Below are 14,118 nucleotides of genomic sequence, written 5' to 3'. Positions count from 1 at the left end.
TTAGACAGAAAGCCTCCATTACTTGTAATAAAGACAGTCACACTCTATGTCACTCATGTCAATTAGGGAAACATGTGCGGTTACCTTTCTCTAATTCCAACTCTCGCAGTTCCACTCCTTTTGAGTTAGTCCATTGTGATGTCCGGATTTCTCCGGTAGCTAGTATTTCTGGTTATCGCTACTATGTTGTCATTTTGGACTTCTTCTCACATTTCTGTTGGACGACTCCTCTCGTTCACAAGTCTGAAGTCGCCAAACACATCATAGACTTCTGTGCATATGCTCATACGCAGTTCAGTCTTCCCGTTCGCAGCATACAGGCTGACAACGGGACCGAGTTTGTCAATAAGACTCTCACATCTTTTTTGACTTCTCGGGGTATCCACCTGCGCCTCTCCTGTCCCTATACTTCTCCCCAGAATGGGAAAGCCGAGCGTGTCCTTCGCACCCTTAATAATGTGACTCGCACCCTACTGATTCACGCCTCCATGGGCGCCCCATACTGGGCTGAGGCGCTCACCACCGCCACCTATCTTCTGAACAGGTGCCCGTGTTCTGCTGTTCAGAATAATATTTCCTACCAACTCCTCTATTCCTAGCCCCCCGAATACTCCCACTTGCGTGTATTCGGTTGTCTGTGCTACCCGAATCTCTCAGCCACGGCACGCCACAGGCTTGCTCCTCGATCTGCAGCCTGTGTCTTCCTCGGTTACCCCTTGTCCCACAAAGGGTACCCCTACCTTGATCTATCCACCCGTCGAGTCATCATCTCTCGCCATGTTGTCTTCGACGAGTCCGTTTTTCCTTTCTCCTCCCACCCTACTCACCAGTCGCACTCGCAGCTCGACTTCCTTTTGTCGAGCCCCTCTGTTGCTCCTACTCTCGCCTCGGTCGCTCCGTCCTCGGACGTTGAGCAGCCGTGGCCCTCACCCACTGTTTTGCAGTAACTTCCAGACGATGACCCCGCCATCCTGGTATGCGGCCCGGTCGTGTACCGCGCTCCCTCTGCGGGCGGGATGCCGCCCTCTTCCTCAGCTACTGGTACGGCCCCCTTGGACGCCGTCCCTGCTCCTGCAGTCGCGGGTTCCACTTGTCGCCCGGCGCCGACTAGCCAGCTGGTGCCACCCCTGCCTCGTCACTACACCAAGCGGCCACCGGCGGCTGCGGCACCTGCCCCGGCACCTCCTGCACCGTCGACGCCTATGGTCTTGGCGCCAGCAGACCTGGCGCCCACACCTCTGCCGCTGCCACCTGCGCCCGCGGCACCTCAGGCGCCCGCAGTCCTGGCGTTGTCGACACCTCCTGCTCCTACACACCCTGTCACTCGGTCTGTGACTGGGGCCATTTAGCGGGTGTCCTACCAGGGCTTGACGGCCTCGCCATCATTGCCCTCTCCACTTCCGGCAAACTACCGCAGTGCTCTGGCTGATGCCAATTGGCGTGCTGCCATGGTCGACGAGTTCCAGGCTCTCATCGACAACGACACCTGGCGCCTCGTCCCGCGGCCGCCCGGTGCCAATGTCGTGTCGGGCAAGTGGATCTTCCGGCATAAGTTTCATGCTGATGGGTCCCTCACCCGGCACAAGGCGCGCTGGGTGGTTCGAGGCTTCGCCCAGCGCCACGGCATCGACTACGACGAGTCCTTCAGTCCGGTTGTCAAACCAGCGACGATACAGACCGTCCTCAGCATCGCCACTTCTCGCGCCTGGCCGATCCACCAGCTGGACGTGAAGAATGCGTTTCTTCACGGCCATCTCACTGAGATTGTCTACTGCCAGCGGCCTCCCGGCTTCGTTGACTCCGCCGCCCTAGATCACGTCTGTCTCCTCCAGAAGTCCTTGTATGGACTGAAGCAGGCACCGAGGGCGTGGTACCAGCGGTTCGCCTCCTTCATTCGACAGCTCGGCTTCGTCGCCTCCGTCTCCGACACGCCCCTCTTTGTCTACAAAGAGGGGCCGAGCATCGCCTACCTGCAGCTATATGTCGATGACATCGTCCTCACCGCGTCGTCCTCGACTCTTCTCCAGCACATCATGGGGCGCCTTCACTCCGAGTTCGCCATGACGGATCTTGGCGCCCTGCATCACTTCCTTGGCATCTCCGTCACGCGTTCCTCCCAGGGCCTGTTCCTGTCTCAGCGACAGTATGCCCTGGATCTTCTTCAACGTGCTGGTATGGCTAAATGTCACTGTACAACAACTCCTGTTGACACTCATGCCAAGCTCTCGGCACAGGACGGCGCCAAGCTCCAGGACGGCTCTGAGTACCGAAGTCTTGCTGGGGCCCTTCAGTACCTCACCCTGACTAGACCAGATTTGGCGTATGCGGTTCAGCAGGTGTGCCTCTTCATGCATGATCCGCGCGAGCCCCATATGGCCCTAATCAAGCGCATCCTGCGCTATGTGAAGGGCACTCTCCTCTGGACTTCACATCTGCACCGGCTCTGTTCAGTCTCTGACTGCCTACTCCGACGCCGACTGGGCTGGCTGCCCGGACTCTCGACGCTCCACCTCCGGCTTCTGCGTCTACCTCGGTGACAATCTAGTGTCTTGGTCCTCCAAGCTCTAGACCACGGTGTCTCGATCCAGTGCTGAGGCGGAGTATCGTGCTGTGGCTCATGTTGTGGCCGAATGTTGCTGGCTGCGCCAACTTCTCCAGGAGCTTCATGTCCCGCTCGCTTCGGCCACCGTTGTCTACTGTGACAACGTGAGTGCTGTCTACATGACAGCCAACCTGGTGCATCATTGGCGCACGAAGCACATCGAGATTGACATCCACTTCGTTCGTGAGAAGGTGGCCTTGGGTGAGGTCCGGTTCCTCCATGTGCCGTCCTCTCACTAGTTCGCGAACATCATGACGAAGGGCCTTCCAACTCCATTGTTAACTGAGTTTCGGTCCAGTCTTTGCGTCCGTGATCCTCCCGCTACGACTGCGGGCGGGTATTAGGAAGTATATATGTGTATTAGGAAGTTTGTTCATTCCTTCCATGTACACCGATTGTATTCCTTATACACCAAGCCTGATTGGCTATATAACAGAGGTCACCCCCCCCCCCCCCCCCCCCCTCATTAGGGGTGTGGTGTTTTCCCAATCTCCTTTCTACACTTTGAAATACCTAATGCCTCATGTCATGTTTGGACTTTGGATGCTTTACTGCAAAGCAACTTTCTAAAAGATATCAAATACTCTTATCACAGTTTAATTGGACATATTAAGTTGCCTTCTTTCTTTTTCTTTGTGCTTGCTATTTTTTATCTTTGAGAAAATTGCCTTAAGATCAGTTGGCTACGAAACGTTGCTCTATTCTATGTGTGAAGACTGTTCTGGAAGACTTACCTAGAGGTTCTTTGTGTGGATGCCCGGCGTTCAATCGCTATCCACTTTTGTTCTTCCATTTACTAAATTCTCCTACTATAATATGTTAAATTAGTCTCTATAAGTATTAAAGTACACATTATCATGCATCAGAATTTTATTTCAAGTGGCTGTTTGTAGTAGGTCTAATAGCTAGACAGTGGTCTCTCTTACATTTTCAAATATAAGCGCTAAATGTTCCCTGATTTCTTACAATATGGTTTCTGAAGCCAGGAACGTTCTACGCGCTCCCTCAAAGCCCTCAGCTGTTCAAGCAAATGTTGATGGTTTCTGGTTTTGAAAAATATTATCAGATTGCAAGGTACTGTGCTGTTTTCTAGATGTATTTGTGCTTTTACCTGTTCTACAAATCACCACTTTTCCTCTATTATTCTATCTCCTTACGAGCCATGATTTTCGTTTTTGTTGCCTACTGAGCTAAACTTCTAAAATTTCATTTCCATCTCATCCAGATTAAGTTTTCGTTTTTGTTGCCTACAGAGCTGAACATTTAAAATTTCATTTCCATCTCATCCAGATTATAGGCAATAAGCTCATAGCATGAGCATATATTATCCTATCCAGTTGGCCTATATAGTATTATTAATCCAACTAACTACTCAGAAAGCTGCATTGTATGGTTCTTATAGGTGCTTCCGGGATGAAGATTTGCGTGCGGACAGGCAACCAGAGTTTACACAACTTGATATGGAGATTGCTTTTATATCAATGGAGGATATATTGAAGTTGAATGAAGATTTAATGAGACATGTATGCTGGTTTTGACACAATTTTTCTCTCTTTCTTTTCTCAATTGAAATGTGTCTGAGGGTACTCACTCCTGTGATCCTCAGCGGAAGCATGTGTGAAAGGTAACCACAAATAGTGTTAAAACATGTTTTTTATAAAGACATGACACAATCTGTGACTCTTATCTGCTGTTATTGTCAAGTAGCTGTACATTAGATAGTGGTAAGCCAACCTCTTAGTATATTGTTCAGAAAATGCCATTGTTTGTTTACTAGTACCACTGTTTGTGGTTAAATTAGTGATTGATGCAAGAATTCATATAACAGGTGTTTCAAGCGGTAGGAGATATAAAGTTGCCAAATCCTTTTCCAAGGTTAACATATGCAAAGGCAATGGATCGCTATGGGACCGATAGGCCTGATCTTCGGTTCGATTGGGAGCTGAAAGATGTGAGGATTCATGATCTTTCTGCAGAAATTTTAAATTGCCATATTAATGATTTGATCAGTTAACTTATCCCCACAATTTACGTTTTTTTTTGTTACTGGCCTGTTATTTTGATCTTATGTTGCTTTTGCCTTGTACCATATATGTTGAACTTGTGCTAAGAATTCCTTTTCCTGTTTATTAGTTGCAAAATTGATCCCCTCATTTCTTATTCTGTCAAATGCAGGTTAGTGATGTATTTTTGGGCAGTAACTTCAAGGTTTTTGCTGATACATTGGAAAATGGAGGTGTAATAAAGTCACTGTGTGTTCCTGGTGGTGCCACTGTGTTTTCAAACACTGACCTGAAGAAAGGAACTGTTTACACTGAAGCTTCCAAAGCTGGAGCGAAGGGCCTGCCTTTCCTCAAAGTTATGGAGAATGGTAAAATAGAGAAATCTTTGCTCTTCTGTTAGACAAAATTTTGTGGCATTGCTTGAACAATTGTTTTGCATATAATTTGCTTTTACAGGGGAGCTTGAAGGAATTGGTCCACTGGTATCAAGTCTGAAACCTGAAAAGAAAGAGCAGCTCGTGGAACTTCTCAACGCAAAGGCGGGTGATCTTATCCTGTTTGCACTGGGTGAACAATCATCAGCTAACAGGATTCTTGGACGGTTAAGATTATTTATTGCTCATAAGCTGGAGGTGATAGACACGGTGAGTCACAAAATGAGGAATATAATGATCCCTATTGTTGATTTGCTTTGTACATTACTCATGGCACATCAATGGAATGCTGTTCTTTGCCATCATTTTTTATTTCTTTATGATGATTCTGTTTGAAGGGCAGGCCTGGTGCAAGCGGTAGAGTCTTACCGCCTGTGACCGGAAGGTCCCGGGTTCGAGTCGCGGTCTCCTCGCATTGCACAGGCGAGGGTAAGGCTTGCCACTGACACCCTTCCCCAGACTCCGCACAGAGCGGGAGCTCTCTGCACTGGGTACGCCCTTTTTTATGATGATTCTGTTTCTGCTTCATACTCCTAACATTTGCCTTTGCATTTTCTATATTTTGCCAGTCTGCACATTCAGTTCTTTGGGTGACAGATTTTCCAATGTTTGAATGGAACAGTGATGAGCAAAGATACGAGGTCAGTTGTTTTTAGTCTTTGATCAGGGAATTATAAGAACTACTGATGTATACTTTTCCAAAATCAAAATGGCTATTACATACTGTTTATGATCTACGCTTGCTATTTTTAAAGACTGTTATTTTTATGTGTTGACACTTGGCATTACACCATCAGCAGAACTTGGAAAAGTTGGTTATCACATTCGACCACCAGAATACCAACTATTATTGGATTCAGTATTCAGAATCTGTAAATGATATGAAATGGAAACTGTGTAGCGGTGCTAGAAATTAGAAGGAAATTATACCCAATGCACTGAGAATTTGCAAGTCCTAGAAGTAACAGTGTCTTATTTTTTGTTTTCTGAGTATTGCCCATTCTTCTGCCTTTATAAACTCAGGCCCTACATCATCCTTTCACTGCACCAAATCCTGAGGATATGAATGATCTACCATCAGCCCGTGCTCTGGCTTATGACATGATTTACAACGGTGTGGAGGTACATCCTGTTTTTATCTTTCTGAGTGTGCAAGCAAGCTAAGTTGATATTTTGTCTTAATCCGTTTGTCTTATGATGCACTGTAAAGTTATCGTTACTGAGCTTAGTTATTTATGTTTTTCTTGTATGATTTTTCTTAACAAATTGTCATACCTTCACCTACATGCCAGTATCATCCAGGTTCCAGCATATGTTTCAGAAAAAAAGACCAACACACATATTTACATATTTCACGAAATAGAAAATTAGTATAATATCTCAGAAATACCATGATTGTATGGAATTGAGTAGCCCTTGTCTTGAAACCTAAACATGTTTATCGTATCATTAGACCTTGTTTTATATAAATATTGAATCATGAATTTTACATAAAATTGAGTAGCCCTTGTTTAGCTCTTCTGCCTTTCTCAGGCTTGCTTTCTCTTCTCTTTTTGTTTGTACAGTGCTGCACTCTTTGTACACTTTTTATTTTGTTTAATTTATAAAATTTTACAGTGGGGGTCTCCCCTGCTGTTTCCCTGGTTAAAAAAAAGGATTCATATTGCATGTTGCCTGGCAATTGGACATACTGTTACACATCATTGTTCAATACAACTTTTTGGTTGTCTTATGCAGTATACAAACCGAGCTCTTATTTGTTTTCTGTTGGGCATTGTAATGTGGGTCCATAAATGAAGAAGATACTCGTAAATACTTAAAACCTTGACAGCCTTGAACTGACAGATGCTAAACCACGTCAATAGATTTGCCTGAGTGAATGTCCTCTCTTTCTGGTATTAGCAATGAAATGCAATATATCTGCAATATATGTAAGGATTGTGAGATTTAATGACACAGAGTTGAAAATTATACAAAACATCTTATATTCTGTCCTTTTAGATTGGAGGGGGAAGTCTGAGAATCTACAAAAGTGATGTACAGCAAAGAATTTTTGATATCATTGGTATCTCACCTGAACAGGTATGACTTCAGCTATCGGCTCACTGTTCACAGTTTATACAGTCTGGTACTGCCCTCATTGATAGCAATCATGCTTTCTGTTCTCAACTCATAGGTCGTGTTAGGTGAAACTGAAAAAAAAACAGCTATATTTGTTGTTGTTGAAGAAAGGATGTCTTAGGCTGCTACATTTTTCCTGCTTTTGTTAACTCAGAGCATAACAAGACATAATTAAATATTGCTTTTTTTTATATAAACTCATCACTCATGCCCTTTTCTATGCCCTCCCTTCCCCTTGTGGGTACATATGCATGCTGCCAGGCATAAGCCCATGATTTTATTTTTACCAATTGTTCAATTCAGGTGTACCTCTAAATTCAGGTGAAATCTAAGTCTGCTGATGTGCTTTTAAATGGCTGCATACTTGAAAACTGTTTAGGCACCAAGAGTTTGCTGTTAACTTGACATTGTGTTTGTCTGTCCAATTTGTCTCCTTAGCTAGGATTCAGGTATGCTCCCATCAATTTATTGCACTTCATCTGTTACTAATTGTTTGGCAGCCTCAAATTGTTTAACGGGCTTTATTAGATGCCCAAGTTAACAGAGTGAAAGTCATGTTGTAGGTGTATATGCTTACAAATTTGATGGCCAAAGTTGTAACTGGCAACTTTCTTCAAAACTGTCCTTTTTTTTTATCCTTGTTCTTCTCAAGATCGTTAGCGTGCAGTGCAGTGACGCTGTATTTGGTGTGTCATGTGGGGCCGCACGTATACTCGTCGCAGGAGGGCTCGTGACATCAGGCGTGCGGCTGAGAGAGCGGAGCGCGCGGCCAAGGAGGCGAGCGATGTTAGTGGCTAGGAAGGAAAGCTGTGAGAGTTTACTTATTCAGTTCCCTTTTCTTAGGAGCAGATGGCTCTAGTTTGTTGGGCCTGAGGCCATATATCTTGTAATTCCGGAACCGATTGAATCACCAAGAAAGTTATACCCTAATCCCTCTCTCTCTCTCTAAACAACCAAGCCGACGGCTGTGGGGCAAAACCACGCCGGCGAGGACGGAGCGAGGCTACGAGCTCCGGAGTCGAGGGCCTGCTACCCGTGATCACCACGCCCTTGACAACCTGGTATCACGTTCCCAGCGATCCTCTTCCTCCGCCGCCAGCGCTACCGATCTACACCACGCCGCCACTGCACCACCATCACCGAACCCTAGCCCACCACCATCCCCCAGCACCGCATCCTCGCGACCCATTCCCATGGGTGACACCGGCGACCTCAAGCTCACCCTGGAGGCGCTGACCAAGACCCTGGCCTCCCTGCAAGCAGCGTCCGAGGCCACCACGAAAGCGATCGAGGCCAACACGCAGGCCGTCGCGGCTCTCACCAGTGACCGCTCGTCGACCTCCTCTTCCGGTAAAGCGATCGGGGGTGAACACCATCAAGATCGACCACCGAAGCACTGGCGACCAGAGTTCCCGCGGTATGATGGCAAATCGGATCCTCTCACGTTCATCAATCGCTGCGAATCATTCTTCATCCAGCAGCATGTCGTTCCGGCCGAGCGCACTTGGATGGCTTCATATAATCTGCAGGATGGGGCGCAGCTGTGGTATATCCACCTCCAGGAGACAGAAGGGGTCCCGACCTGGGATCGGTTCAAGGAGCTCTTGAATCTCCGCTACGGTCCTCCCCTCCGTTCCGCACCGTTGTTCGAGCTCTCGTCCTGCCGCCGGACGGGAACCGTGGAGGAGTACCAAGACTGATTCCAGGCCTTGCTGCCGCGCGCCGGCCGACTGGAGGAGCGCCAGCGCATCGAGCTTTTCACAGGGGGACTCCTGCCTCCACTCAGCCTTCAAGTACAACAGCAGAACCCGTCGTCCCTGGCGGCCGCCATGAGCCTCGCCCGCCAATTCGAGCTCATGGAGCCCTACCTGTTTCCGGCCACGTCGTCAGCACGCGGTGTCTTGCCCACTCCAGGCTTCCGGCCAGCTCCAGCACAGGCCGCCGCACCAAGAACGGGCCCTGCGACCATGACGGTGGAGGGGCGCCCGGTGCGTCGGCTCTCCCAGGCCCAGCAGGAGGAACGCCGCCGACTCGGTCTCTGCTACAACTGCGATGAGAAGTACGGCCGCGGGCACAACAAGGTTTGCAAACGTCTTTTTCTCTTAGACAGCCTTGAGGAGGAGGATGACGCCACCAACGACGCCGAGGACGAGGTCACCACTGAGGTGAACGCTCCGGCTTTCTCGCTGCACGCGGTCGCCGGGGTAGCGCTGGGCAACACCATCCAAGTCCAGGCCACCCTGGGCGACTGCAACCTCGTCGCGTTGCTGGACACGGGGTCGACGCACTGCTTCATCTCGGAGTCCGCCGCGGCGCGCACCGGCCTCCTGATCCAGCCACGCCCAGGCCTCACCGCCACCGTGGCCAACGGCGAAAGGGTGGCCTGCCCGGGGGTCATCCGCAACGCCCCGCTGCGCATCCACGACTCCACCTTCGCCATCGACCTCTTTGTGATGCCCCTTGCAGGCTATGACGTGGTGCTCGGGACGCGCTGGATGGCCACCCTCGGCCAGCTGGTCTGGGACTTCGTCGCGGGCTCCGTCGCGCTCCAGCACCAGGGCCGCCAGCTGCACTGGACCGGGGTGCCCTCCCCGTTCCCCAAGAAGACCTGCGCCGCGACGTCCAGTGCGCCACTCCTCGACAAACTGCTCGACGGGTTCGCTGAGGTGTTCGCCGAACCCAGCGGGCTGCCCCCACCACGCTCCTACGACCATGGCATCGTCCTCAAGCCCGGTGCGCAGCCCGTCGCCGTGCGTCCGTACCGCTACCCGGCCGCCCACAAGGATGAGCTCGAGCGTCAATGTGCAGCCATGCTCGAGCAAGGGATCGTTCGCCGCAGCGACTCCGCCTTCTCATCGCCGGTCCTCCTCGTCAAGAAAGCCGACGGCACCTGGCGCTTCTGCGTCGACTACAGGGCGTTGAATGCGCTCACGGTGAAGGACGCGTTTCCGATCCCCGTCGTCGACGAGCTGCTGGATGAGCTCCATGGCGCCCGCTACTTCACCAAGCTCGACTTGCGCTCGGGGTATCACCAAGTTCGCATGCGGCCCGCCGACATCCACAAGACGGCGTTCCGTACCCACGACGGCCTGTACGAGTTCTTGGTGATGCCGTTCGGCTTGTGCAACGCCCCGGCTACGTTCCAAGCGCTCATGAACGACGTTCTTCGCCCGTACCTCCGGCGGTTCGTCCTGGTATTTTTTGATGACATTCTTATCTATAGCAGCTCATGGACAGATCACCTCCGCCACCTCCGTGTCGTGCTCGCGGAACTTCAACGCCACCGCCTCTTCGTCAAGCGTAGCAAGTGTGCCTTTGGTGAGACGTCGGTCTCTTACCTAGGGCATGTCATCTCTGGCTCGGGGGTCGCCATGGATCCAGCAAAGGTCCGGGCTATCCTCGACTGGCCGGCGCCGCGTTCTGCCCGGGCCGTGCGGGGCTTCCTCGGCTTGGCGGGTTACTACCGCAAGTTCGTCCACAACTACGGCTCTGTCGCCGCCCCGCTCACGGCGCTGCTCAAGAAGGATGGGTTCGCGTGGACCGAGGACGCAGCCTCCGCCTTTACCGCGCTCAAGGCTGCGGTCACATCCGCCCCCGTCCTCGCCATGCCCGACTTCGCCAAGCTGTTCACCGTCGAATGCGACGCGTCCTCCCACGGGTTTGGCGCGGTGCTCATCCAGGAAGGCCACCCCCTCGCGTTCTTCAGCAGACCGATCGCTCCTCGTCACCGTTCCCTCGCCGCCTACGAACGGGAGCTGATCGGTCTCGTGCACGCCGTGCGTCACTGGCGGCCATACCTGTGGGGCAGACGGTTCGTCGTGAAGACCGATCACTACAGCCTCAAATATCTCTTGGACCAACGCCTCGCAACGATTCCCCAGCACCATTGGGTGGGGAAATTACTCGGCTTTGATTTTGCAGTGGAATACAAGCCCGGGGCGGCCAACACCGTGGCGGACGCGCTGTCCCGCCGCGACACGGAGGATGGGGCTGTCCTAGCCTTGTCCGCTCCGCGCTTCGACTTCATCGCCAAACTCCGGAACGCGCACGCCGAGGACCCCGGCTTGGTGGCGTTGCACGATGAGATCGCGGCGGGTGGCCGGACTGCCCCGTGGTCCCTGGCCGACGGTCTGGTGCAGTACAACGGCCGCCTCTTCATCCCATCGGCGTCGCCCCTCGTCCACGACATTCTGCAGGCCGTACATGCGGAGGGCCATGAGGGCGTTCAACGCACCATGCACCGGCTACGTCGCGATTTCCACTTCCCGGACATGAAGCGCGTGGTGCAAGACTTTGTTCGTGACTGCCCGGTGTGTCAAAGGTACAAATCAGAACACCTACAGCCGGCGGGCTTGTTGCTGCCCCTCCCTGTGCCACAAGGTGTGTGGTCTGACATCGCGATGGACTTTGTTGAGGCGCTGCCCCGCGTCCGTGGCAAGTCCGTCATCTTGACGGTGGTGGATCGTTTCAGCAAGTACGCCCATTTCATTCCCCTGGCGCACCCGTACTCGGCTGAATCCGTGGCTCAGGCGTTCTACTCCGACATCGTCCGCCTCCACGGCATTCCGCAGTCGATTGTGTCGGATCGCGACACGGTCTTCACTTCGACGTTCTGGAAGGAGCTCATGACCCTCCTGGGCACCAAGCTGCACATGTCCACGGCATTTCACCCTCAGACGGACGGTCAGTCGGAGGCGGCGAACAGGGTCATCATTATGTATTTGCGCTGCCTTACAGGTGATCGGCCCCGGCAATGGGTACGTTGGCTGCCCTGGGCGGAGTTCGTCTTCAACACCGCCTACCAGTCTTCACTGCGCGACACGCCGTTCCGCGTCGTCTACGGTCGCGAGCCACCCACCATCCGGTTGTATGAACCGGGCGACTCGCGTGTACCGGCCGTCGCGCGCAGCATGGAGGAACGCGAGGCATTCCTGGAGGACGTCCGCTACAGGCTGGCCCAGGCGCAGCAGGTCCAGAAGCGGGCTTACGACGCCAACCACAGGCGGGTGTCCTATCAGGTGGGCGATTGGGCGCTTATCCGACTTCGACATCGCCCGGCGGCATCCCTGCCCCAAGCTACAACGGGCAAGCTACGTCCCAGGTTCTACGGTCCTTACCGCGTCGTCGAAATGATCAATGAGGTCGCTGTACGCCTCGCCTTGCCCCCGGGTGCCCGGCTGCACGACGTGTTTCATGTCGGTGTCCTCAAGAAGTTCCAAGGCACGCCACCGGAGACGCCACCAGCTCTGCCACCGATCCTGCATGGCGCCGTCGCACCTGAGCCGGAACGTGCTGTGCGCTACCGCCTGGCGCGTGGGGTGCGCCAAGTTCTGGTCCAGTGGAAGGGCACGACCGCGGCTTCCTCGACATGGGAGGACGTCGAGGCCTTCAAGTTCAAGCACCCGACCTTCCAGCTCGAGGACGAGCTGAGTCTCGGTGGGGAGGGAGATGTCATGTGGGGCCGCACGTATACTCGTCGCAGGAGGGCTCGTGACATCAGGCGTGCGGCTGAGAGAGCGGAGCGCGCGGCCAAGGAGGCGAGCGATGTTAGTGGCTAGGAAGGAAAGCTGTGAGAGTTTACTTATTCAGTTCCCTTTTCTTAGGAGCAGATGGCTCTAGTTTGTTGGGCCTGAGGCCATATATCTTGTAATTCCGGAACCGATTGAATCACCAAGAAAGTTATACCCTAATCCCTCTCTCTCTCTCTAAACAACCAAGCCGACGGCTGTGGGGCAAAACCACGCCGGCGAGGACGGAGCGAGGCTACGAGCTCCGGAGTCGAGGGCCTGCTACCCGTGATCACCACGCCCTTGACAGTGGTGCTCATTATTTTGTGATCTCTAACACACTATTCCTTGTTTCTAATGCAGGCAGAGGAGAAATTTGGCTACCTGTTAGAATGCTTCGACATGGGTGCTCCTCCACATGGTATGGCTGTTCAATTCAATCACAATAAACTCCATCGAGTATTGTACTTCAGTTTTACCTTATAGCTGGACTGCTGAACTATCTTTTCTGGTGTTTCTCTTCACTAAACTGCTACTCAAATTATAGCAGCCCTTTTAGAGCAATTCCATATATTTCTCATCATACACCTTCCGACAGTGAATTGATTCTAAGATAGTGTAACGCTGGTTCCCAATATTATAGAGCTATTTATATCTTATGTATGCTGTTTTTCATAGTATCTGATTGTTTTTTTTTGGTATATTTGAAATGTCATGGCAGGAGGCATTGCTTATGGATTGGATAGGTTGGTGATGCTTTTGGCTGGTGAGAGCTCGATCCGAGATGTGATTGCTTTCCCCAAGACCACGACTGCTCAGTGTGCACTCACCAAAGCACCATCAGCTGTAGACCCACAGCAACTGAAGGATCTCGCCTTCCCCAAGTCTACTTCGTGAGACAGCAGTTCAAGTGTCCATGACAAAAATTCTGGGTTCCCAAGGGACAGCTATAGTTTTTTAGTGTATTGCAGCATTCTATTTTTGCATGGTATAGAATGTGCAATTTCTGGACCCTGATAAATCTATACGAGATGCATAACACGCCAAAGTTCTGGAAGAGTATTGTTTTAATAGCTGTGCTTATGTGTCTGTGCTTGTGCACAACCGTATCTTGTAAATTATTCAACAGAATCCAATTTTTGAGATATGAACCGCACAGAGCTCCATTTGTAGCATCCATAACCATTCACTATTTATGTAACCATTTTTTCGAAAAAATCTTTGCATGCTTGCAAAATGGATGAGGATAACCTATGACCCGTCGTAAAATCAAATCTTTTTTTCCCCTTAAAGACGCTGCTCTGTGCTTTTGAAATGATCAAATATGACGCTGCAGGGCATGTAAATCCAATTCTGGGTCTAACTTCGTTGCAGGCCAGCCATGCAACCCAAAGGGAGTCAACCAAATGAATTGTACTAATTCATTTTGTTATATCGAAATCATCTTAACA

At 51.2% G+C, this 14,118-nt stretch overlaps 1 protein-coding gene across 2 annotated transcripts; it reads left to right on the top strand.

The window, feature by feature from the left end:
- The first annotated feature begins 3,268 nt into the window (after nucleotides 1-3,268).
- Nucleotides 3,269-13,896, top strand: LOC136461762 (aspartate--tRNA ligase, chloroplastic/mitochondrial). 2 transcript variants are annotated; one of them, XM_066461067.1, is made up of 11 exons: nucleotides 3,269-3,342; nucleotides 3,589-3,676; nucleotides 4,005-4,125; nucleotides 4,431-4,553; nucleotides 4,778-4,973; nucleotides 5,062-5,249; nucleotides 5,609-5,680; nucleotides 6,063-6,161; nucleotides 7,041-7,121; nucleotides 13,031-13,088; nucleotides 13,389-13,896. In XM_066461067.1, the coding sequence occupies exons 2-11, from the start codon at nucleotides 3,633-3,635 to the stop codon at nucleotides 13,562-13,564; spliced, it is 1,158 nt and encodes a 385-aa protein (XP_066317164.1). In that variant the 5' UTR covers nucleotides 3,269-3,342; nucleotides 3,589-3,632; the 3' UTR covers nucleotides 13,565-13,896. The 2 variants fall into 2 exon arrangements, with proteins under 2 accessions (XP_066317164.1, XP_066317165.1); XM_066461068.1 differs by lacking the exons at nucleotides 3,269-3,342; nucleotides 3,589-3,676; nucleotides 4,005-4,125 and adding an exon at nucleotides 4,208-4,226 and having other exon boundaries at nucleotides 13,389-13,895.
- Nucleotides 13,897-14,118: the final 222 nt, after the last annotated feature.

The sequence above is a fragment of the Miscanthus floridulus genome, chromosome 6 (genome assembly GCF_019320115.1).
Source record: "Miscanthus floridulus cultivar M001 chromosome 6, ASM1932011v1, whole genome shotgun sequence".
Taxonomy (NCBI): Eukaryota; Viridiplantae; Streptophyta; class Magnoliopsida; order Poales; family Poaceae; genus Miscanthus; species Miscanthus floridulus.
The sequence above is the reverse complement of the archived record's forward strand: the minus strand, read 5'-3'. Positions and strand labels throughout refer to the sequence as shown.

Bases quoted from the DNA above. Each gene is read 5' to 3' on its own strand.
- LOC136461762 (XM_066461067.1), top strand. From the start codon at position 3,633: ATGTTGATGGTTTCTGGTTTTGAAAAATATTATCAGATTGCAAG. The intron at 3,677-4,004 runs GTACTGTGCTGT...TGGTTCTTATAG, and splicing joins AAATATTATCAGATTGCAAG to GTGCTTCCGGGATGAAGATT. The intron at 4,974-5,061 runs GTAAAATAGAGA...TTGCTTTTACAG, and splicing joins CCTCAAAGTTATGGAGAATG to GGGAGCTTGAAGGAATTGGT.